Source organism: Musa acuminata, chromosome BXJ3-9 (genome assembly GCF_036884655.1).
Source record: "Musa acuminata AAA Group cultivar baxijiao chromosome BXJ3-9, Cavendish_Baxijiao_AAA, whole genome shotgun sequence".
NCBI classification, from domain to species: domain Eukaryota; kingdom Viridiplantae; phylum Streptophyta; class Magnoliopsida; order Zingiberales; family Musaceae; genus Musa; species Musa acuminata.
This window is the reverse complement of record NC_088357.1, coordinates 40,780,737-40,803,615: the sequence shown is the minus strand read 5'-3', so window position 1 is coordinate 40,803,615 and position 22,879 is coordinate 40,780,737. Positions and strand designations below refer to the sequence as shown.

Here is a 22,879-nt window from a genome sequence, read left to right as displayed (position 1 = left end):
TTTTCGATGCTATGAATCCCAAACTAAAAAAATCTTTATATCACGTCATGTTATTTTTGAGGAGTTTGTCTTTCCTTTTCAAAATAATCTTACCATGCCAGCTACTCCGATAAACATGCATCACTGGAATATCCCTCCGATCTCATCACACGAACCTCAAATGACACCATCCAGTCCTTACCCTCAAGATCTGCATGCTACTATTACTCTAGTTCAACAGCTTCTCACTCTTAATGAAGCAATACCTTTGGCAACATTGCCACTGGCTTTACTTTCTCCTAGACCTAGTGACATTGTCGTGCCGTCGGTTGGCCCAGTCCATGACAGTGACTCGCCCTCGGCTATACCCCCAACACAATCTACGACTTCTATTCCCCCTCGACATCCAATGACAACACGCTCCAAAAGTGGTATTGTCAAACCACGTCAAGTTCTTGACTTACATGCTAAAACAAGTTCCTCCACTAAGGCCAGTGAACCCACTACAATCACTCAAGCTCAAAAATCTTCTCACTGGCATAAAGCCATGTGTGACGAATATGATGCTCTCCTCCATAACTCTACATGGACCTTAGTACCCTTTCATCACACATAAAATATCATCGGGTGTAAATGAGTCTTTCGAATTAAGCGGAACCCAAATGGATCCGTTGTTAGATACAAAGCACGTCTAGTCGCCAAAGGGTTTCATCAACGACCTGGTGTCGACTTCACAGAGACATTTAGTCCCATTGTTAAACCTACAACAATCCATTTTATCTTGAGTTTGGCTATCTCAAAGGGCTGGCACATACGACAATTGGATGTTAACAATGCCTTTTTACAGGGGACACTTACTGAAGATGTCTTTATGCAGCAACCTCCTGGTTTCGTTCATCCTCAATATCTGAGGTATGTTTACAAACTTTAAAAAGCTATTTATGGACTTCGTTAAGCTCCAAGGGCTTGGTATAACGAGCTTGGATCGTTTTTGACCTCAATTGGCTTTATCAATTCCAACTCTGATACCTCGTTATTCATTTACCAGCACAATGAAAGCATAATATATCTTTTAGTATATGTGGATGATATTATTGTCACAGGAAATGATCCTTTGAAGACTCAGGCATTTCTAAAGCACTTGGCCGATCGATTCTTCCTCAAAGATATAGGAACTTTAAGCTACTTTTTGGGAGTGGAAGCAACATTTACACCTTCAGGTCTCTTCCTATCACAAAGAAAGTATATTCAAGATTTATTATCAAAGATAAACATGCAGGATGCGAAAGAGGTTACAACTCCTCTCTCTACTAGTGAATCACTTAAATTATGTGATGGAAGTCCTACTACAGATTCGACTCAATATCGACAAGTCCTTGGCTCCTTACAGTACTTGGCTCTCACCCGTCCAGATATTTCATTTGCCGTCAATAAATTATCACAATTCATGCATCGACCATCTACTACGCATTGGTTTGCGGTCAAACGAATTTTGCAGTATCTTAAAGGGACTCTTAATCATGGCATTTTTCTTCACAAAAATACTTCACTCCATCTCCATGCTTTTGCTGATGCTGATTGGGCAGGGAACTTTGATGATAGAACTTCTACGTCCGGATACATTGTTTTACTTGGAGCTACTCCAATCAGTTGGAGTTCAAAAAAATAAAAGACGGTTGCACGATCTACAACTGAAGCTGAATATCGTGCCATCGCCACCGCCGCTGCTGAACTCAATTGGGTCACAAATCTGCTGAAGGAACTCAACGTCAACTCCACATTTATTTCTACAATATATTGTGATAATATTGGAGCTACCTACTTATGTGCTAATCTAATGTTCCACTCCCGCATGAAACACATAGCCATTGACTTTCACTTCGTGCGAGATCAAGTTGTCAAACATCAACTCCGTGTTTCTCACGTACATACAGCTGATCAACTAGCAGACTCACTCACAAAGCCTCTCGCCCGTAAACTTTTTTCATCTCATCGGTCTAAGATCGGCATCCTTGATGGAAGCTCAATCTTGCGGGGGCATGATAAGTAGATAAGATTTCCTCAAGGCAGTTGAGGAAATCTCTAAGCAGTTGAGAAAAATCCTCCATGCTGAATGTGTATAACCTCCCTGCTGAGTGTGTATAAATAGCTATCAAGAGCTCACTATCAAAACGAACTAGACAATTACATCTTATACATTTTTATCAGGTCCAAGGTTGCCAAATTATGATTGAAGGAAGGGTCGAGGTCGTCAGTCTCTTCATTTTCTCTGATCCCTCCCTTTCGTTTCCACTAGATTTATATACGTATCTATCCTTTTAAATTTATCCCTTTAATTTTTTTTTCCTATACATCATATCAATTCAATAAGCTGATATTATTATTATAGTTAATTACGTGAAAATTAATAATTTAGAGGGATAGAATATAATATAATATATATTTATTTATTTGAAAGTGTATTTATATCAATTGGAGTTTCAATATCATCACGATATGATATGATATGATAGGGATCCCAATTCTAACACTACCATGATAAAGATAGGGATGGTTCCAATGACATCCTAGTGATTTTTTGAGGTTTTAAATAGATGGACTAACATACGAAAAAATAAATATGGAGTGATAAAAATAAAATTTTGCCATGTCTTTAAGATCCAACTGCAGTAGTAGGTGGAAAGTTTATGGCGACTGCTCAGGAACGTTTATGTTCCAATTATTATGATGGTCTGAAACATCAGTTTGTGATGGGACTTGGTGGAGGTTCTTCTCTAGTGACCTCCTCATGCTTCCATTACAATTTTGGCCATGTTTTCTACTGCTAAATATTTAGTTATTTTCAAGTCAAATATTAGTTATCATTTTTCAATCTTAAATAGTCAAATGAATTATTATTTTAAGTGTTCATATATATGACAAGACAAAATTCCCCATCCAAAGCACACAAAAATTGAAATCACATGACCAATTACACATGTACACGTAACACTCCTTATTCTCGTTGTGGAGGGAATAAAAGTCAAAAAGTATCTACAGCTATCATAACATGGGATGGCAATGATGATAATTTGGCAGCAAATTGTGAGGCATGTGACAGAAGAATCCTCAATATCTCCACATCTTTCTTCCACGCCTTCTTCCCAGACATGGATCCCCTTCCTCTGTTTCTTCTCCTCCTCCCCTTCTTTGCACCTCTCTCCTCTGCAGCTGACACCATCTCTGCCAACAATTCTCTCCCAGGGAGCCAAACCATAACCTCCGCAGGCGGCAACTTTGTGCTGGGCTTCTTCAAGCTTGGTAACTCCTCCAGCCGCTACTACGTCGGCATCTGGTACAAGAAGGTCTCCAAGATCACCCCCGTATGGGTGGCCAACCGAGAAACCCCGGTCGCAGACCAAAGCACATCAGAGCTCAGAATCGCCGGTGACGGCAACCTGGTCCTCCTCAACCAGTCCAAATCGATCGTGTGGTCCACTGATGCCAATATATCCTCCAACTCCACCCTTGCCGTGCTCCTCGATGATGGAAACCTGCAGCTGAGAGATGAGTCCAATGAGTCCCAGGTCTTCTGGCAGAGCTTTGATCACCCCACCAACACTTGGCTCCCCGGCAGCAAAGTGGGGTTGAACAAGGTCACCAATCGAAACCAGCATCTCACGGCCTGGAAGAACGACGATGACCCTGCTCCTGGGATCTTCTCCCTCGAATTGGATCCTAATGGAACCAGCCAGTACTTCATACTCTGGAACATGACCACGGAATACTGGACTAGCGGAATCTGGAATGGCCAGATCTTTAGCAATGTTCCTGAGATGACCGCGAACTACGTCTACAACTTCGAGTATGTTAGCAATTCGACGGAGAACTACTTCATCTACACCGTCAAGGATAATACGATCATCTCCAGGTTCGTCATGGACGTCTCCGGTCAGATCAAGCAGCTCACATGGCTGGAGAATTCACAAACGTGGATACTCTTCTGGTCTCAGCCGAGGCAGCAGTGCCAGGTGTATTCCTTCTGTGGATCTTTCGGTAGCTGCAACGAGAACGCTTTGCCGTTCTGCAAGTGCGTCCAGGGTTTCAGCCCCAAGTCTCAGAGCGACTGGGATTTGGGTGATCAAAGCGAGGGATGCCAGAGGAACACCCCGTTGCAGTGCGGTCGAAGCAACTCGTCCAGGACGGAGAAAGATGGGTTCCTCACCATGTCGAACATGAGGTTACCTGTGAACTCGCGGACTCTTTCCGCCGTCGGGAGTGACGGAGCCTGTGAAGCGGCCTGCTTGAGCGACTGCTCCTGCACCGCTTATTCTTACGATAGCGGTGGGTGCTCTGTGTGGGACGGGGATCTGCTGAACCTGCAAGAACAGTACAACGGATCAGATGCAAGCACCCTTTACCTTCGTCTTGCCGCCTCGGAGCTGCAGAGTTCCAAAAGCAACAAAGGAACGGTGATTTGGATCGTCGTCGGTGTCGCGGTGGCCGTCTTAACTTGTTTGGCCATCATATGGTTCATGATACGGAGGCGTCGGAAAAGGCAGATGATGAGAGCATCAAAGGCTGTGGGGGGTGGTCTGGTGGCGTTTAGGTACGGTGAGCTGCAGCATGCCACGAAAAACTTCTCGCACAAGCTCGGTGGCGGAGGTTTTGGATCGGTTTTCAGGGGGTCGCTGCCCGACTCCACCGTCGTCGCGGTGAAGAAACTGGAAGGCATTCTTCAGGGGGAGAAGCAATTCCGGACGGAGGTGAGTACGATCGGCACAATTCAGCATGTCAACCTGGTTCGCCTGCTCGGGTTCTGCTCCGAGGGAAGCAATAAGCTGCTGGTCTACGAGTTCATGCCGAAAGGTTCCCTCGACACGCAGCTCTTCCAGAGCAATTCGGCAGCTTTGGATTGGAGAACGAGGTACCAAATCGCCGTGGGAATCGCGAGAGGATTGGCTTATCTCCACGAGCAGTGCAGAGACTGCATCATCCACTGCGACATAAAGCCAGAGAACATACTGTTGGACGATTCATGCGTCCCCAAAGTGGCGGACTTCGGCCTGGCCAAGCTTGTGGGGCGAGACTTCAGCCGGGTTCTGACCACCATGAGAGGAACCAGAGGCTACCTTGCACCGGAATGGATCACCGGCGTGGCGATCACGCCAAAAGCCGATGTGTACAGCTACGGGATGATGCTGTTCGAGATCGTATCAGGGAGGAGGAACTTGGAGCAGACAGAGGACGGGACTACTGGTTTCTTCCCCACATTGGTGGCCAGCAAACTCAAATCTGGGGATGTGGGAAGCTTGCTGGATCACAGACTGGAGGGGGAAGCCGACCTGGAGGAGATGGAACGAGCCTGCAAGCTGGCATGCTGGTGCATTCAGGATGATGAGAGCTGCAGGCCAACAATGGGGCAAGTGGGTCAAGTCTTGGAGGGATTTCTGGAGGTCAACATGCCTCCCATTCCCAGATCACTTCGAGTTCTTGCTGAAACCCCAGAGGAGATCAATTTCTTCTACGAGTTCTCCTCGAATCAAAGCAGCAAGACCAGGAGTGCTACTTCAAATAGCACCCAGACCAAAAGCACTGCATCAAACAGTTCTGGTGTCTGAAGGTAAATGCAAAGTGCAGTCTTCTCTAGCTACCGAGTTTTCGGAAGAATGGAAGATGGGATGTTTTCAACCATCTGCATGATTTACTGATCATAGTAATCAGAATCTTATGCTCCTGCATATGAGGATTGTATGTCTAATGTCAACATATCCCAAAGTTAATAGTAAAGCATGTTGATATTTGTTAATTAATTGACTGCGTATCATAATCTTTTCTAACTTTGATTAGTAATTTACTTTCATACAATATTCATCATATTCCAAAATCATAAACAATTCAATCTGGACAGTCATAACCTATTCAATAATATTAACAACTCATATCTATACGAAATCCTACCAAAATTTCACGATTAAAACTTGAAGAAGCGATATAATCCTTATACAATCCAAGAAGTTATATACCATGATATAACCATAAAAACTCTGTATTAGATCACGCTCAATATCAATTTGTTTACATAATTACAAGATCACTATATCATATCTAAAATAACATTTCACATTAATATTATACAAATCTAAAATATAGAAGGGTTTCAAATAATAATATTTTCCCTCAATCATGTCCACCCTTAGACTATTCCTCTTGGTCTGAAAAATAAAAAAAATAGACATATGAGCAAACGACACCTAGTAAGCACCGTAACTCGTATACCAGCCAAAATTTATTACAAATATGTATAAATAAATAATTATAAATGCTTCTTATAATTAATTTTTATTTTCAAAGTAAAACATATAAAATGTCAAATCATTCTTAATATTTCTATCAAAAGCCATATAAAAGCTTTGTATTCATTTTAGAGTTAACAAAGCCATAATTATAGCTAAATGGCATGTCAAAATAAAAATCAGATTCACACAAATGATGATGATTAGATATTAATAATTTAAATAAATATAAATAAAGATGCATATCTAAATTCATATTAAGTATCACTAAAACTAAGAATGTATGTCAAAACTACATTCATAATAATTCTAACGGCTACAGTCATGCTATATATTCATTTAACCGCGTTTGTATTAACCCCCCATTGTATAGGTAACACATATTTTTCTCTGTTAGGGCATAAAAGAAACTAGTTTCGATGTATAACCTCCGGTGTAGGAGATCATAACCATACTATTCATGCAATTTCAATTATCAAATACATTTAAAAAACTAATATTTAAACAAATTCACTTTTTTTCTTTCATTTCAAATCTAACAATTCATATAACATTTAAAACTAATAAGAATAAATCATTTTTGATCCTTTTGAATAATTAAAATATCGAACTGATACTTCCAAAGCTGATACATATTTCACTTAATAAGTGCAAACCATATATTTTGGTAAGTTTCAAACATATACATTAATTGCAAATGCATACATATTACTTTTAGAACATAAATTTATTGGATACTTGGACCCCTGAATCCTTTAATTTATTTAATATATGTTATAGTAGATTTTGAGCTATTTGAGTTAGAAACTGATTTGGATCTAGTTTGATTCTTCTTTGAGCCTTATCTCAGGATGAAACTCATTGTCTATAACATGCAAAACTAAGTCAAGGACATTTTCAACAAAACTCTTCTAATGCTTAAGTTAGTAATTTGGTCAGACAAGTTATACTTAGATTATTTTTATGTGTTAGGTATACTTGTGTGACCCCTTTACGTTACACAATCTATGAGAACTAATCATAACCACCCTCATTAGGTCATTACGCATGATTACAATGTTGTTTACCAAATATTGGCTCGGTCATGTATCAACAAGGTAGCTTGTCCATGCAAAAAGGTGACCCTTGTGTGCATCATAGAGTAGTAATGATAGCATTTAATGTTTCTGGGTCAGCCATATATCATAGATTGATACATGTCATTGGTGTAATAGATGATGGAATACTCGCTGACTCAGTATCATTGATACATATGTATGTATATATATATATATATATATATACATGTATATATATATATGTATATATATATATATATGTATATATATATGTATATATATTTATATATACATATATATATATATATACATATATATATATGTATATATATGTATATATATACATATATATATATACATATATATGTATATATATATATATGTATATATATATATATGTATATATATATACATGTATATATATATACATATATATATATATACATATATATATATACATATATATATGTATATATATACATATATACATATATATACATGTATATATATATATACATGTATATGTATATATATACATGTATATATATATACATATATATATATATACATATATATATATACATGTATATATATATATACATATATATATGTATATATATGTATATATACATATACATATATATACATATATATATATATACATATATATATATATATGTATATATATATATATATATGTATATGTATATATATGTATATATATGTATATGTATATATATATATATCATAATGCGTTAGCATCTATCATAATGCCGGATACACTCCTCGGTATATTGCCTATGGGTCAAGTTGTAATAGCCCTATTATAGAACCTTAAATGCTAGAGTCTTTGCACCGATTTATTCTTCGCAGGCTCTGTCATGTACCTTGAATGATACATAAGATGCTTTCGCAAGATGGAAATAATGTAGGTGGGGATGTGATAGGTATTGTTTATAGAGCACACCATCTAAGACATAGTATCATGCCTATTGTCTACACACCCTTTTTGTTTCAACCAGTTTGTTGGGGAAAACTCCAGTCTTAAGATACTTTAATCTGCTCTCTAAGTTATTTCTATGGATGTGGTTGGTACATGATCCTTATAGATGCTCCCTTGAGTCAAGATCTTTGTGATGATCCCTCTTGACATTTGGGAACGATCCCTGGCGGGTACTTTAAACACAGCATCAATTGTCATGTTGTCCCTTTTGAGAATTTACTCAATGCTAAATGTCAGTATATTGACTATCACTTATTTTGTTTTTGCAAGATACGAGACTATGGTAGGATCACGGGCCTCATATGTGTCATTAATTTGATTGATGATTAGTTAAGAATCACTATAGACCTTTAAACTTTGTAATCCAATGCCTCTGCTAAGCTTGAGTTTCATTAATAGAGCTTCATACTCCATTTCATTGTTGGTGGTCTTGAAGTTGAAATAGAGTGCATGCTTTTCTCTTTCTAGATTTTGTAGGACAAGCCTCACCCCCTAATTGTTAGTATCATTGATTCGTCCACATGTAGAGTCCAACATTTGGTTTCTTCTAATGCATCTTTAGCAATAGTCATTTATGCCGTGAAGTAGATAAGAGCTTGAGCCTTAATAACACTGAATAACAGTTCTCAACTCATAAGAAATGTCAAACTCATCAAGTTCAATTTCCTATTTAAGAAGCTCCCAATTGCATCAGGTTTGTAAAGGATTTGGCACATTGATTGATCTATGATGATGATAATATGATGAGTGAATAAGTAGGGGTGGAGCTTCTCGGTTGCCTTAGTCAGCTTGTAGGTCACCTTTTCAAAATTAGGGTATTGGGATTTCGTATCTTAAAGTTCATGGTTGGTGTAATATACGAGTCTTTGTATCCGATCTTCCTCCTAAATCATTACTGAACTCACGGTCACTAAAGTCATGGATCGATAGAGGTATAGGTCTTCTCTCAAGTGGGGGCTAGAAATTTGGGGTGAAGCTGTTAGATAGCTCTTGCCTCGATCAAATGCCTCTTGACACTACTTGGTTCACCGAAATTTTTTTAGATGTTTTAGAATTTTGAAGAATGGTAAGCATCAATCACTAGTTTAAGACAAGAATCCGCTAAGCATAGTAATTCATTGTATCAACTACTGAACTTCTTTGGTCAAACCTGGAGGCCTCATATTGATAATGGCCTCGACCTTCTCTAGGTTAGCATATATTCCTCATTGATATATCATAAAACTCAAAACTTTATTTTGAACTTATACTAAATAAACACTTGGCCAAATTAACTATATATGAAATTCTTTGATGATGGCAAACATTTCTCCCAAGTTGGACAAGTGTGCATTTGTGGTGCAACTCTTTACCAACATATCATCTACGTATACCTCTATATTTTGCCTAACTTGATGCTGAAATATCTTATTAACCATCTATTGGTATGTTGCTTTAGCGTTCTTGAGCATGACGTTCTTGAGTATGAATGGCATGACTTTATAACAATTGACTTTTGTCAATAATAAAAGGCATGTGTTTATCATCTTCTTACCATTTTAATCTGATTGTATCAAAAGAAAGCATCCACATAAACCAAGAGCTTATAACTAGTAGTCAAATCAACTAGCTAGTCAATTCAAAAAAGTGGAAAGTTATCTTTTGGATAGACTTTGTTATGTGGGTGTAATCAATACATATTCTTCATTTTTCATTATTTTTCTTAAGATAACTATATTAGTAAGCCACTTTGGGTAGTGGATGTCGTAGATGAAGTCGATATGCAATATTTTATTAACTTCCTCCTTGTCACAGCCTATCGATTTCAGATTGAATCTTTAGGGCTTTTGACAAACTACCTTATGTTCAAGGCGGATAAGCTGATGTTGCGCTACACCCAATCATTCCTAGGCATATCATTAGGTGACTATGCAAATACTTCTAAATTCAAACATAGAAAGTTGATTGGTTCATTCTTCCTTTGAAAAGTTAATGTTGATACTTTTAACGATCTGGTCATTCAAGATTCAGAGCCTCCAAGGGTTCCCTAGCTCCTAGATGTGAGCTTGTCGGCAATGGCTCCCACTAATCCATCGACTGAACCGACAACATCACTTTCTTTGACAAGGTTACTAATGTTAGATAATACCATCTTGATTCCTGAGTCACTTTTGATATCCCCAACTCTTAAACTAGTCAAAAACTGAAGTGTCATATATAAGTTGATACTATTGCTTGTATGTGATTGAGGGTAGGTTACCTAATGATGATATTATAAGTTGAGGGAATGTCAACCACCAACAACTTAGTTTTTATTATCTTTGAATAATTGTTGGATCCAAAGGTTATATAAAGATCTAACTATTCTTATTATTCCTCTATAAATTTGGTAAGGGTGGAGGAGATGGACTATAAGCCGTTAGCTAATAGATAAATTTTTTAAATGATATTATAGTATATAATATGTTCGTAGAGCTTCCTATGTCGATCATTATCCGCTTAACTAAGGCGTTTGCTGTTGAATCTCAGATTTTGATGATGAAATCAATTGGTAAATTATTTGATCTAATCCATATGTTGAGATAAGTGTGCAGGATTAACTATGATAGCAACAAGGCGTAAAACAAATAATGGGCCGGAGTCAAAGACTCGGATGATATACCAGGAGCTTCGTGAGATCACCGAAAGCACGTTGGAAGACTCGTTGAAAGCTCATCGGGAGATTGTGGGAAGCACATTGGAAGACTCGTCGAAAGCTCGTCGTGAGATCGTTGGAAGCATGCCAGAAGACTAGCCGAGAGTTTGTCGGGAGTTCGCCGGAAGCTCACCGGAAGACTCGCCGAGAAGTTCACTAGAGGATCGCCGAGTGAAAAATTGATGTACTGGACCATGCTTGCCTTAATCGTAGTTAGAATGATAATTAGAGTTGGTTTGGGAGGTCATCCCATCAACTCTGTTAGGGGCCAATTGGGCTCGGAGTTAGGCTGGTTTGGGCCAGATTCAAGGCCCAACCAGGATGTTGAATTCATGGTCGGCGATGGCACCGTTTGGAAGGTAGCACCCCAGGAATTCTGGATTATGGGACCACCCAGGTTGGGCGGTGATACCATTGACAGTTAATGCTGCTAGTGGTGGTACCGCCCTTGCCAAGTGGTGGTACCGCCAGAGCTTAGACTTCGAGTTCTGTCAGGCGATGGTACCACCCAGACTGAGGGATAGTACTGTCCAATGTCAGATTACAAGCGGTAGTACCGCACAGTAATGGTGGTGGTACCGCTAGTACCTCGAAAAACCGAGATAAGACACTTTTTGGCTCTATTTTTGAAGCCATTTAGGGCTATAAATATCCCATCCTTTTCCGCATGAAAGGACACCAAAGTGTGATTATAATCTTAAATCTTTGAGGTGTAAAAGTGCTAGAGTTTTCCTCCTCGCTCTCTTAGCTTTGTAATCATTCAAGAAAGAGGAGTAAGACTTGTAAGGGTTCTCTCCTAAACCCGATAAAAGGAGAAAGAGCTGTAAAAGGTGGTTGGTCTTCACCTATTGAAGGAAGACCTTTAGTGGACGCCGGTGAACTCGATGGAGGAGGAATCCGAAAGTGGATGTAGGTCATATTGACCGAACCACTCTAAATTTTAGTTTGCATTTCGTTTTGAGCTATTTACTTTAACTGCAAATCATTTCATAGCAAACTGCTTCTCCTCCTCATCTTGCTTTCATTACTCTTATGCTCTCATATGTTTCAAGTTGCTATCATTCCAAATCGGTTTTCATTGAACGTACAAAATATTTTACTAAACCAAAGAATTTTTTGATGTACTAATTCACCCCCTCTTTCAGTGCCACTCTTGATCCTAACAATTGGTATCAGAGCAAGGTTCACTCTCGTTTGGTTTAAAACCCAAGAGAGATGACATTTGCTGGCAACCAAGAGGGTCATTCAATTACTAGTCTATGTTAGGATCAAGAGTTGGCACTAAGAGGTGGGGTGAATTAGTGCAATGGTAAAATAACGTCGGTTTAAAACTTCGTTTCGATTAAATCCATTTCCGACAAAAAATCGATTTTGGAAACTTAACTTGAAAGCATACGGAAGAGTGTAGTGGATGTAAAGCAAGTAAAGAGGTTTGTAGTTAAAGTAGATTGCACAAATAAAACGTAAACCAGATTTTTATAGTGGTTCGGTCATCATGACCTACATCCACTCCTTCGATTCCTCTTTCGTCGAGGCCACCGGCATCCACTATCGATCTTCCTTTAAAAGGTGATGATCAATCTCCTTCTTACACCCTTCTTATCCTTTTCACAGGTTTAGGAGTCAACCTTTACAAGCACACACACTCCTCTCTAAACTGATTTCTAAGTTTAAGCTAGAGGAGGGATTTCTCAAGTGGTTTCTATAGCATTTTCTCACTTTAAAACTCTCTGTGCTTGTGTCTTTTAACCAGGGATGAGAGGGGTATTTATAGGCTTCAAGTTGATTCAAACTTAGAGCCCAAAAACATCTCATCCCGGGTTTCCTAGGCATGGGCAATACCATCGCCAGTGTCAGTCTGACACTGACGCTGCGCTAGGCAGTACCACCACCTGACACTGGGTGGTACCACTGCCCAGACTGATAGTACCATCGCTTGACATAGTCTCAGAGATTGTGCCATGACGATGTCACCTCTTGGGGCATTGTTTGGTCCTTTCATTGGGCCCAACACAGTCCTTACATGGGCCTAACTAGCCCCTAATTGGGTTGGCCCAAATCCAAACCCAATTACATGCTAACTACGTTTCCTAAGACATATTCTGAGCTAAACATGTCCATAAGTCTAGTTTCTTCCAGCGAGCTTCCGGCGATCTTCCGGCAAACTTCCGACGAACTCCCGGCAATGTTCCAGTAGACTCCCGGCAAGCTCTTGGACTTCACGATGATCTTCTTGGTGAGTTTCGATGAGCTTCTCTAGCAAGCTCTGAGACTTCTCGGCTAGTTCCGACAGAACTTCCGACAAATGTTCGGACTTCCGATGAACTCTCGAACTCCCAATGAAATCGCGTCCTTGACTCCGGGACTTCATTTTGCTTTATGCCTTACTATTGTAGTTAATCCTACACATGTAAAAATACTCTTCGATCTAGACAATTAATACTAAGCATTAATCATGTTGTCCGGCATATCATTGGTCCCTCGACGCTTCGTCCGATTCTTTCGCGCATCGTCCTCTCTTGCGGCCTATTACCCAATCGACTAGTTGACTCCGCAACTCCGATATCCTTAGCGCAATATCCACTCTTCTTGGCCTGATGCCCGAATCCATGACCCAAAGCCTTCTGTCGATATGTCAACCGATCATTCGGCCCGACGTCCAATCTTCTAACATATTTTCCTTGAACCCAACATGATTTTTCCTGCTTTAATTATCTCTCCCTGATCGAAGCATCTTGCGTCGCTCATGTTGAATCTCGTATTTTGATGATGAAACCACTTGATATATGTTTATGATTTAATCTGCATTTTGAGTGACACAAGATTCTCCGATCAGGATGAGACAATTAAAGTAGAAAAAATCATGTTGTGCCGGAGGAACATGTCAGAAGATTGGACGTCGGGCCGGTGGATCGGTCGACGTATCGACAGAAGGCTTCGGGCCATGGACTCGGGCATCGGGCCAAGAAGAGCGGGTATTGTGCTAAGGATATCGAAGTTGCAGAGTCAACTGGCCGATTGGGCAATGGGCCGCAGGAGAGGACGATGCACTAAAGAATCAGACGAAGTGTCGAGGGACCAATGACATGCCGGACAACTTGGTTAATTGCTTAGGATTAATTTTCTCGATCGAAGTTTTATTTTATATGTGTAGGATTAACTATGATGGAAGAAAGACATGTAGCAAGAGTTGTGCCGGAGTCAAGACTATGATCACGTTGGGAGTTCGAGAGTTCGACGGAAGTCCGGACGGTCGTCGGAGATTCTGCGGGAACAAATCCGAGAAGTCCAGGAGCTTGCCAAAGAAGCTCATCGGAACTCGCCAAGTGGATCATCGCAAGTCCAGGAGTTTGTCGGAAGTCTGCCGGAGCATCGCCGAAGGTTCGTCGGATGTTCGCCGGAAGCTCGCCGAAAGAAGCGATTGACACACCGGAGCAAGTTGCAATAAATGTCTTAAGAAATATCGTAGTTAGCATGTAGATTAAGTTAGGAATGGGAGGTGATCCCATTAACTTAATTTGGGAGCAATTGGGCCCTTGATAGATCCAAATTGGGTCGAATAGATCAACCCATTCGGACCAGAATTCTTGCCAAGCGGTGGCACCGCTAGGGTCGGCGGTGTCACCGCCCAGGAGGCAGTCTCCGAGCGAGACTGGGCGGTGCAACCACCCTAGCCATGCGGTGGCACCACCTAGGCTCAATCTCCAAGCGAGACTGGGTGGTGCAACCGCCCCAGCTAGGCGGTGGCACCGCCTGGGCTCAGTCTCTGAGCAAGACAGGGCGGTGCAACCGCCTGAGCTCGGTCTTCGAGCTCTACCAAGCGGTGCAACCGCCCTTGTCAGGCGGTGGCATCACCCAAAGGCTCAGTCTCCGAGCTTTGCCAAGCGGTGCAACCGCCCCTGATAGGAGGTGGCACTGCCTAGAGGCTCAGTCTTCGAGCTCTGCCAAGCGGTGCAACCGCCCTAGTCAGGCGGTGCAACCGCCAGACCCCGAAATTCTAGGAGATGACAGTTTCAAGCTCGAAATTCAAACTGGGTTGGGGCCTATAAATACCCCACCCTTTCAGCAATGAAAGGGTAACCCAAAAGCACAGAAAATCCAATTTTACTCTGTGATTTTTAGAGCTCAAAAGTGTTGTAAATGCTAGAAGTTCTCCTCCCTCTTTTCTTCCACATTTTGATCTTTCAAGAGAGGAGAGAAATTTTTGTAAGGGTTGTCTCCTAAGCCCGTCAAAAGGAGTGAAACTGTAAAAGGGTGGTTGGCCTTCGCCTATTGAAGGAAGACCTCTAGTGGACATCGGTGACCTAATCTGTGGAGGAAGCCAAAAGTGGATGTAGGTCAAGATTGATCGAACCACTCTAAATCTCGGTTTGCATTTACTTTGAGCATATTATCTTTACTGCAAACCTCCTCAATAGCTTACTACCTTCTGCGCATTTACGATCGTGTTTCAAAGTTCAGTATTTTCCGAATCGACGTTTAGACGTAAATCAGTTTTATCGTACGAACATCATATTTCAGTTTGTGCTTACATTTTAATTTCCATCATAACTGCAAACTGCCTTCATAGATTCACTTTAACTACATCTCGCTAGATCACAAGTTAAAGTGATTTACGAATCGGTTTTTCTATCGAAATCACTTTTATCGTACGAATGCAGTTTTAATAGTCGAAAGTTTTCCGCTGCACTAATTCAGCCCCCCCCCCCCCTCCTCTTAGTGCACTTGATCCTAACAACTCAAAATATAGATTAAATCATAAACACTCATCAATTGGTTTCATCATCAAAATCTGAGATTCAACAATCTCTCCCTTTTTGATGATGACAACCAATTGATGATGGAGTTTACTAAACTCACGGATTTAAATAAACTCCCCCTATCAATATGCCATATTGATAGAAGCTCTTAGATTCAAAAATCCAAGCAACATGTTATTATAAATTTATGCATAACATCATACTTCTCCCCCTTTGTTATCAACAAAAAGGAGAAGTACCACTATCAAGTGTTTAAACATACAAGTTCAAATCGTTGCATAATAAATATCAAATTTTATCATCATGCAAGCTAGCAAATTTGAGATGTTCGAGAAAGTAACTCTTGCTTCTTGAAATATGCAAGTTTGTAAATTTTACTAGATGTGCAAGTTAGCATGTTTTGCTTTTTGAGATAGGCAAGATAGTAATTTTTGGTGATGTTCAAGATAGCAAGTTCTACATTATATTAGAACATGTAGGCTAGCAATTTTGAGATGTTCAAGATAGCCTTTTTGCCTCTTCTTGAAATGTGTAACTTAGCACACATTGCTTCTCTTGTGATTTGCAAGATAGCACTTTTGCTTCTTCTTGAAGTATGCAAGCTAGCTAGTAAGCTAGCAAAATTTGCTCCTCCTATGTCATTGTCAAATAGAAGAGAATAATAATACAATAGTGTAATTCATTTCCCTTTACTATAATCTTCAAATCATGACAAGGGTAAAGTATCAACCTTATTTCAATATGTTTGTGGATCATTATAGTTTCAATTTACAACATGCACAATTTCAAAACCTTACATTTAATTTTTCATGCACGATATCGAAAAATAAATCAATCATCATTATGAGCATATCATCCATGATACTAAAACATTAAAATTTTTAAGAATTTATCAATATTTTGATCATGATACCAAACATTTATCATTTAAAGCATTCATGATATACATTATATGCATTTTAAATCATGATGGTATCTAATTGTCAAATTACATTGCATCCTGTCATGATAATAACTTCTCATTTGTATTTCATACATATTTTTATTTCATCACATTCATTTCATCTATGTTTTAAGAAAAATTAATTGGGTGATGAATATAAGAAATTACATAAAAATCATATCATGAAAGATAAGATCATGTGAATACCAAAAGATATGATTTCTTTTGAAAAACCTCTTCTTAAATAATCAAAAGAAAATTTTAGGAGATCAAATAATAAAAGATATTCAAAAAAAATTTTAAGTCATGAATTTCGAAAAAGATATTCTCTTTAGTAAATCGTAAAAAAAACTTAGGAGAAAAATATTTCAATTCATGCATATAAAATGTTGATTTAAGCAGAAATATCAAGTTATAAATCTCGAATAATCAAGATAAAACTTATTCATATTTAAATCATCAAATCAAAAGTATTTTCAAGAGATTATAAAAAAGATAGATTCATTAATCTCTCTGTTTTAGATAAATGGTAAGAAGAAACATAGGAGTTCAAAATTAAGATGATTATTAAAAAAATATATCACAAGTTATAATCAAGAGAAAAATCATCATTTATCTTCAAATCATTCAACTTGTTAAATCAACAAAGTCAATTTTAAGAGATTCATAAAAATGATACAAATAGATTCATCAAAATCAATTTCATGATTCACAAACTTCATAACATAAATTGATTCATTATTTTAATTCCAATGATAATATATTTTCCTTTTTATGTGTTTCATTTTAAGTGATTGATTTCATATTAGCATGCCTTTTTTCATTTATGCCAAATAAAAACATGCATCAACATTTAGGATCGAAAAATAAATTCCGTTATAAAAACCATCCATCTTGCTTATAACCGAAAAGCCACTTTTATTACTGTGAAAATCAATAATCCATAAATCACAAAAATCATCATGCATCATTTCGAAAGATAAACTTATTAAGCATGATCATTATGCATTAAATTATCATGCATGATTTCATTAAAAATGAAGCATTTTTAATCACAAGGAATACGAAAATCATGAAGATTACATTATTAAAACATCAAGTATGATTTTATAAGACATTTTTAATCAATATCATTTTGTTTGTTTATCACATGTAATTTTTATGATCATTACTAGAAGGATAAGCATGATTCTTAATTTTTTATATTTTTATTACATTATTAAACATATAATTTTCAAGAAAAATAAATTTTTTAAAAATAAAAAAATCATGAAAAGCATCATATAATTTCAAAATAAATTAAGGGGGTTTCGATTACATCATCGTTGAACACTATTAAGGCATAGTTTGCCACCTCGCCTTTGTTGATTTTCATCTCATCTTTGGAGGAGCTCGATTCATCCCAAAGTTCTTCCTTCTTCTTGCGTTCATAACAAGTAGGTTCGTTCTTTTTAAAAGTTTATTTTTGTTCTTCAATTCTTGTTTAATAAAATTTTTAAATTTTATAGTGAGTTCAAGTTCACCATCACTTGAGCTTATGCTCGAGTGGTCTTTGATTGTTCTTAGTCCGAAATCCTTCCTGTTCTTTAGAAGGTTGTTCCTGAGTTCTTTACGTGCATTGCATGTCATTTCATAGGTTATCAAAGACCCTATAAGTTCTTCAAGAGGGAAATAGTTCAAGTTTTTTGATTCTTGAATAGTCGTTACTTTTGAATCCCAAGTTTTAGAAAGTGATATTAAGATCTTGTTAACAAGTTCAAAATCAGAAAAACTTCTACCAAGTGCTTGCTAGTCATAGGTGCCCAGCAAGCCAATGACGTGAGTGATGGAACGTGTGACTTGATACAGAATCTTTTTGCTTATTATATTTTGGCGTATATCACTTTATAACTATTGCATAAATGCATATATATATATTGTGATGTCCTTGGATTTGTGCAATGGGAATCGGATCGTATTGAGATCACGATAATGAGATCGATTCACCTTTAAACACATATCCTAAATAATCCCGGTCATAGGTTACTCGAGAGGGACATCGTGATAACCGGATAGACTGGTGTGCTGTATACCCGTCCATATGATGGATGCAGCTGGTCTCATAGCTGCTCGTGTAGGGACACTAGGGATACAGTACAGGTGCTCATTGGAGAATGAGTTCACTGATTGATCCGCTTACGGAATGCTGGATGGTTGATGATGCCTTATTGTCAGACAACGATTCCGTAGTCCTAGTGGTGTATCTGGTCCTTAGACTTGAGACACCAAGGATGTCCTGTATGAGTGCTCCACTCTTTGATACCAGACTTATAGGTTTGGCTATCCCAGATCTAGTACAACTGGTCATTGGGAGTGGTAGTCGACCTTACGAGGGCTATTGAGTGTCGACAGAGGATCATCCACTCTCAGCGTCATAAGAGGAATATCCCATGTGTTCTTGCTCAAACAAATCCCTGGCCAGGGTCATTCGGGTTGAGAGAGAAAGAGTTCTCCGGGAGAATCCGATTAGAGCGAGACTCGAGTAGAAACCGTATGGGTCTGACAGCATCATGCTCGATATACGGTCTCTGGGATATTAGATGGATGAGGGACTATAGGTACATGGTAACTGAGGACAGACAGGTCCAATGGATTGGATTCCCCTGTATCGTCTGGGGACTATGGCGTAGTGGCCTAGTACGTCCGTAGTCGATGAGTTGAGTGAATTATTACAGAGATAATAATTCACTGAGTTAGAAGGAGTTCTGACAGGTATGACTCACGGCCAGCTCGATATTGGGCCTAGAGGGTCACACACATATGGTAGGCATTGCGATGAGTAGAGGTTCGGATATGAGATATCCGACGGAGCCCTTGTCTTATTGGATGCAGATCCAATACCCACTAGGGAAGGACCCATTAGGGTTTGACATGGGATCTCTATAAATAGGAGGGATTCACAGCCTCATAGGCTAGAGTCTTTGCTTGCCTTTCCTATTCTCCTCTCCCTCTCCACCTCAGAGTAGGTCTGGAGTTTTGAGGAGCGTCGTCGCAACCCTGCTATGTGGATCACCGCTAGAGAGGAGGACGCTTGACCTCCTTCACCCTCTCCTAAGGATCTGCAAGGAAACAGGGATATACGATCTCCCTAGGTAACACAATCTCTATACGCAGTTTTGTGTTTTGCGGATTTTTGCGCACCAATCTTCGCACGACGACGAACATCTTTTTGGGAATCGGGGATTTTTGTTTTCTTGTTCTTCCGCTGCGCATATGATGTCGCCCCCCCATGATTCCCCAACAGTGGTATCGGAGCCAGGTTGTTCGTACGAATGATTGGTTTTGAACTGCGTGTGTTGTGTTTAGGAAGAATTTTGACGTCAAAATCGTTGACGCAAAAGCGAGAAAGGGCAGCAATAGTTGTTGCCCTCGATCTACGTGCGTGAAGCGCAGCCGAAGGCGGGCAGCACAGGGGCTGCGTCTGCAGTAGCCGGCCGGCGGCCTGCTTGCAGCAGCCTTGCTGCGCGGGGCTGGCAGCCCACGGGCAGAGGCGTCGCAGGGCAGCGGCGCCTGCCGCCGCAGGGCAGCGACGCCTGCCGCTGTTGCTCCCGCGGGCGAAACCGCCCCCCCCCCACAGGGGTGCCCGCCCGGCTGGACAGCACCGCCTGCGGAGGTAGTGGCGCCCGCGGGGGAGCCCACCTGCAGCGGCAGCGCCGCCAGCGGGCGTGCTGCCTGCAGGCGAGGGCAGTGCCCTCGCCCCGCCGCACAGGCCGCCGCTAGCAGGGTGGCGGCGGCGGCAGCAGCAGCAAAGGATAGTAGGGCATTAGGGTTTTCTGGGAAAAAGATAATTTTACCCCTCGGAATTTAAGAAATTCCAGTTTATGTCTTTTGTCCAAATTATGAAAATACCCCTATAAATTCCAAAATTCCCTACATGTCCCTGATTTCAGAAAAATATTAATTAATTAAAAGGTTTAGTTGATTATTATTTTTATTATTATCTAGTAGTCCTACATGATGATGATTATTTATACATGTGATGTATGATGTGTGGACGGATGATCATGGACCGTGTGATGTGTGTACTTGTGATTATTATTATTGAGGTCTGCGAACCTCCATTATATTTCTCATTTATTGTCGGGCCTGCGTGCCTATGATTAAGTTGTAATCACATGAGGAGGCGCAGCGGGAGCGTGGATGTGATAGCGGGACCCACGAGACGGACGATCGTGATGCATGGAGATGTATCAAGATGTCGACGGAACCGACGAGGACGAGATGGACGATCACAGGGCATGGAGATGCACCGTTGCACACATAGATCTTGATGTGAGTGATTAGGCCTACTGGCTCGGGCCTAATCATATTAGGTTGTGGTCCATGATCATCTGATGTGATTGCTTATACACATACTAGATATGTATATATATTTGCATGCGATGTAGATATATATTAAATATGTATATGTGTGACATGTCATATTAGGAGACCAAATTATAGAAACATCTCTCGATAATATTAAGTCGGTAAACGTGAGGCAATTAGATTGACCCACGTGGCCTTCCATCATTATGAGTAGGAACCGATTCCCGGTGTAGGTTGAGTTGGTCGAGTCCCTCGAGACTCACCTATATCCCGATTCGCTATCTTGCTTACGACATAGAGATGTCACCGGTGACTTGAGGGCATGGTATGCTTGGTCGAGTCCCTCGAGGGTATATCATCAAATCAGACTCATCTTGTAACGAAGGTGTTGACTTAACCGAGCATCATGGTTGGTCGAGTCCCTCGAGGCCATGGTGATTCGGAGGCCGAATAGGACGGGAATCACAAGGAGTTGTGATCGATAAGAGTTGCCTACCTTTTAGGCTTAGTGTGATTGGTCGAGTCCCTCGAGGTTACACTAAGACGCTGATTGGATCCTGATCCCCACTAGAAGTCTGCCGGAGACTTCCGTTTCACGTGTTGAGGGTGTCGCGTGACTCGTTAGTAAAATAGTGGGAGCATATTAAGATAGAAGTCCATATCTTGATAGTTTATTTCTTGCAAAATCTGCATGTTATTCATTTCTGCTACATCTTTATTTTCAGAAAATATCGCTTTCAAATCCCTTACGTGGCATACTTGATGTCAACCGCCTCACTGGTCCAAATTATACGGATTGGCTCCGTAACTTGAGAATTATTCTCACAGCGGAGAAAATCGTGTACGTTCTTGATACAGTGATGCCTACGCCCGAAGAAGGGGCAAGCGAGGATGAGATCGCTCGCTACGTGAAGTACATTGATGACTCCACTCTTGCTCAGTGCTATATGTTGGGCTCTATGACTCCAGAGTTACAGAGACAACATGAAAAGATGGATGCCAGATCCATTCTCCTACATGTCCGCAAATTATTTGAGGAACAGGGAAGGACTCAACGATATGAGATATCCAAGAGCCTTTTTCTGCGCTAGGATGATTGAGGGGACACCGGTTCAGAACCATGTCCTAAAGATAATTGAGTGGATAGAGAAACTCACAGGTCTAGGAATGGTCCTAGAGGATAACTTGTGTGTGGACATTGTGCTTCAGTCCCTACCAGATTCCTTTTCACAGTTCATAATGAATTTTAATATGAACAAGCTTGAGGTGACTCTCTCAGAGCTCCTCAATATGTTGAGGGAGGCAGAGAGTACTATTAAGAAAGAGAAGCCAGTTCTCTACACTGGTGAGACCAGAAAGAAAAGGAAAGTGGAAAGGTCCCTTAAGAAGGGAAAGGGTAAGGGCAAACAAGGTAAAGCAAAGGTTGCTAAGAAAGACCCAACAAAGGACAAAGGCCAGTGCTTCCACTGTGGTAAAGATGGGCATTGGAAGAGAAACTGCAAAGAGTACCTTGCAGAAAGGGCGAAACAAAAGCTTGATGAAACTTCAGGTACATTCATGATCAGTCTCCATTTGTCAGACTCTTATGATAACACATGGGTATCGGATACCGGTAGTGCTTATCATATATGCAATTCGTTGCAGGTTCTGGCAAGGCCTAGGAGACTAGAGAGAGGCGAGATGGACCTCAAGATGGGTAATGGAGCAAAAGTTGCTGTATTAGCTGTTGGCGAGGTCGCCCTACATCTGCCTAGTGGAGCTTTTATTGCATTAGATGCATGTTATTTTGTTCCTTCTATTATAAAAAATATTATCTCCATTTCATGTTTAACAGTTAGTG

General features: G+C 40.1%; 1 protein-coding gene across 1 annotated transcript; it reads left to right on the top strand.

Annotated features, from left to right (window-relative positions):
• The first annotated feature begins 3,068 nt into the window (after positions 1-3,068).
• LOC135650085 (G-type lectin S-receptor-like serine/threonine-protein kinase At2g19130) lies at positions 3,069-5,771 on the top strand. Its single transcript, XM_065169209.1, has one exon. The coding sequence runs from the start codon at positions 3,129-3,131 to the stop codon at positions 5,577-5,579; it is 2,451 nt and encodes an 816-aa protein (XP_065025281.1). The 5' UTR covers positions 3,069-3,128; the 3' UTR covers positions 5,580-5,771.
• The last annotated feature ends 17,108 nt before the right edge of the window (positions 5,772-22,879 follow it).

What these genes read in the sequence shown, in the direction of transcription:
- LOC135650085 (XM_065169209.1), top strand. Translation starts at nt 3,129, where the DNA reads ATGGATCCCCTTCCTCTGTTTCTTCTCCTCCTCCCCTTCTTTGCACCT.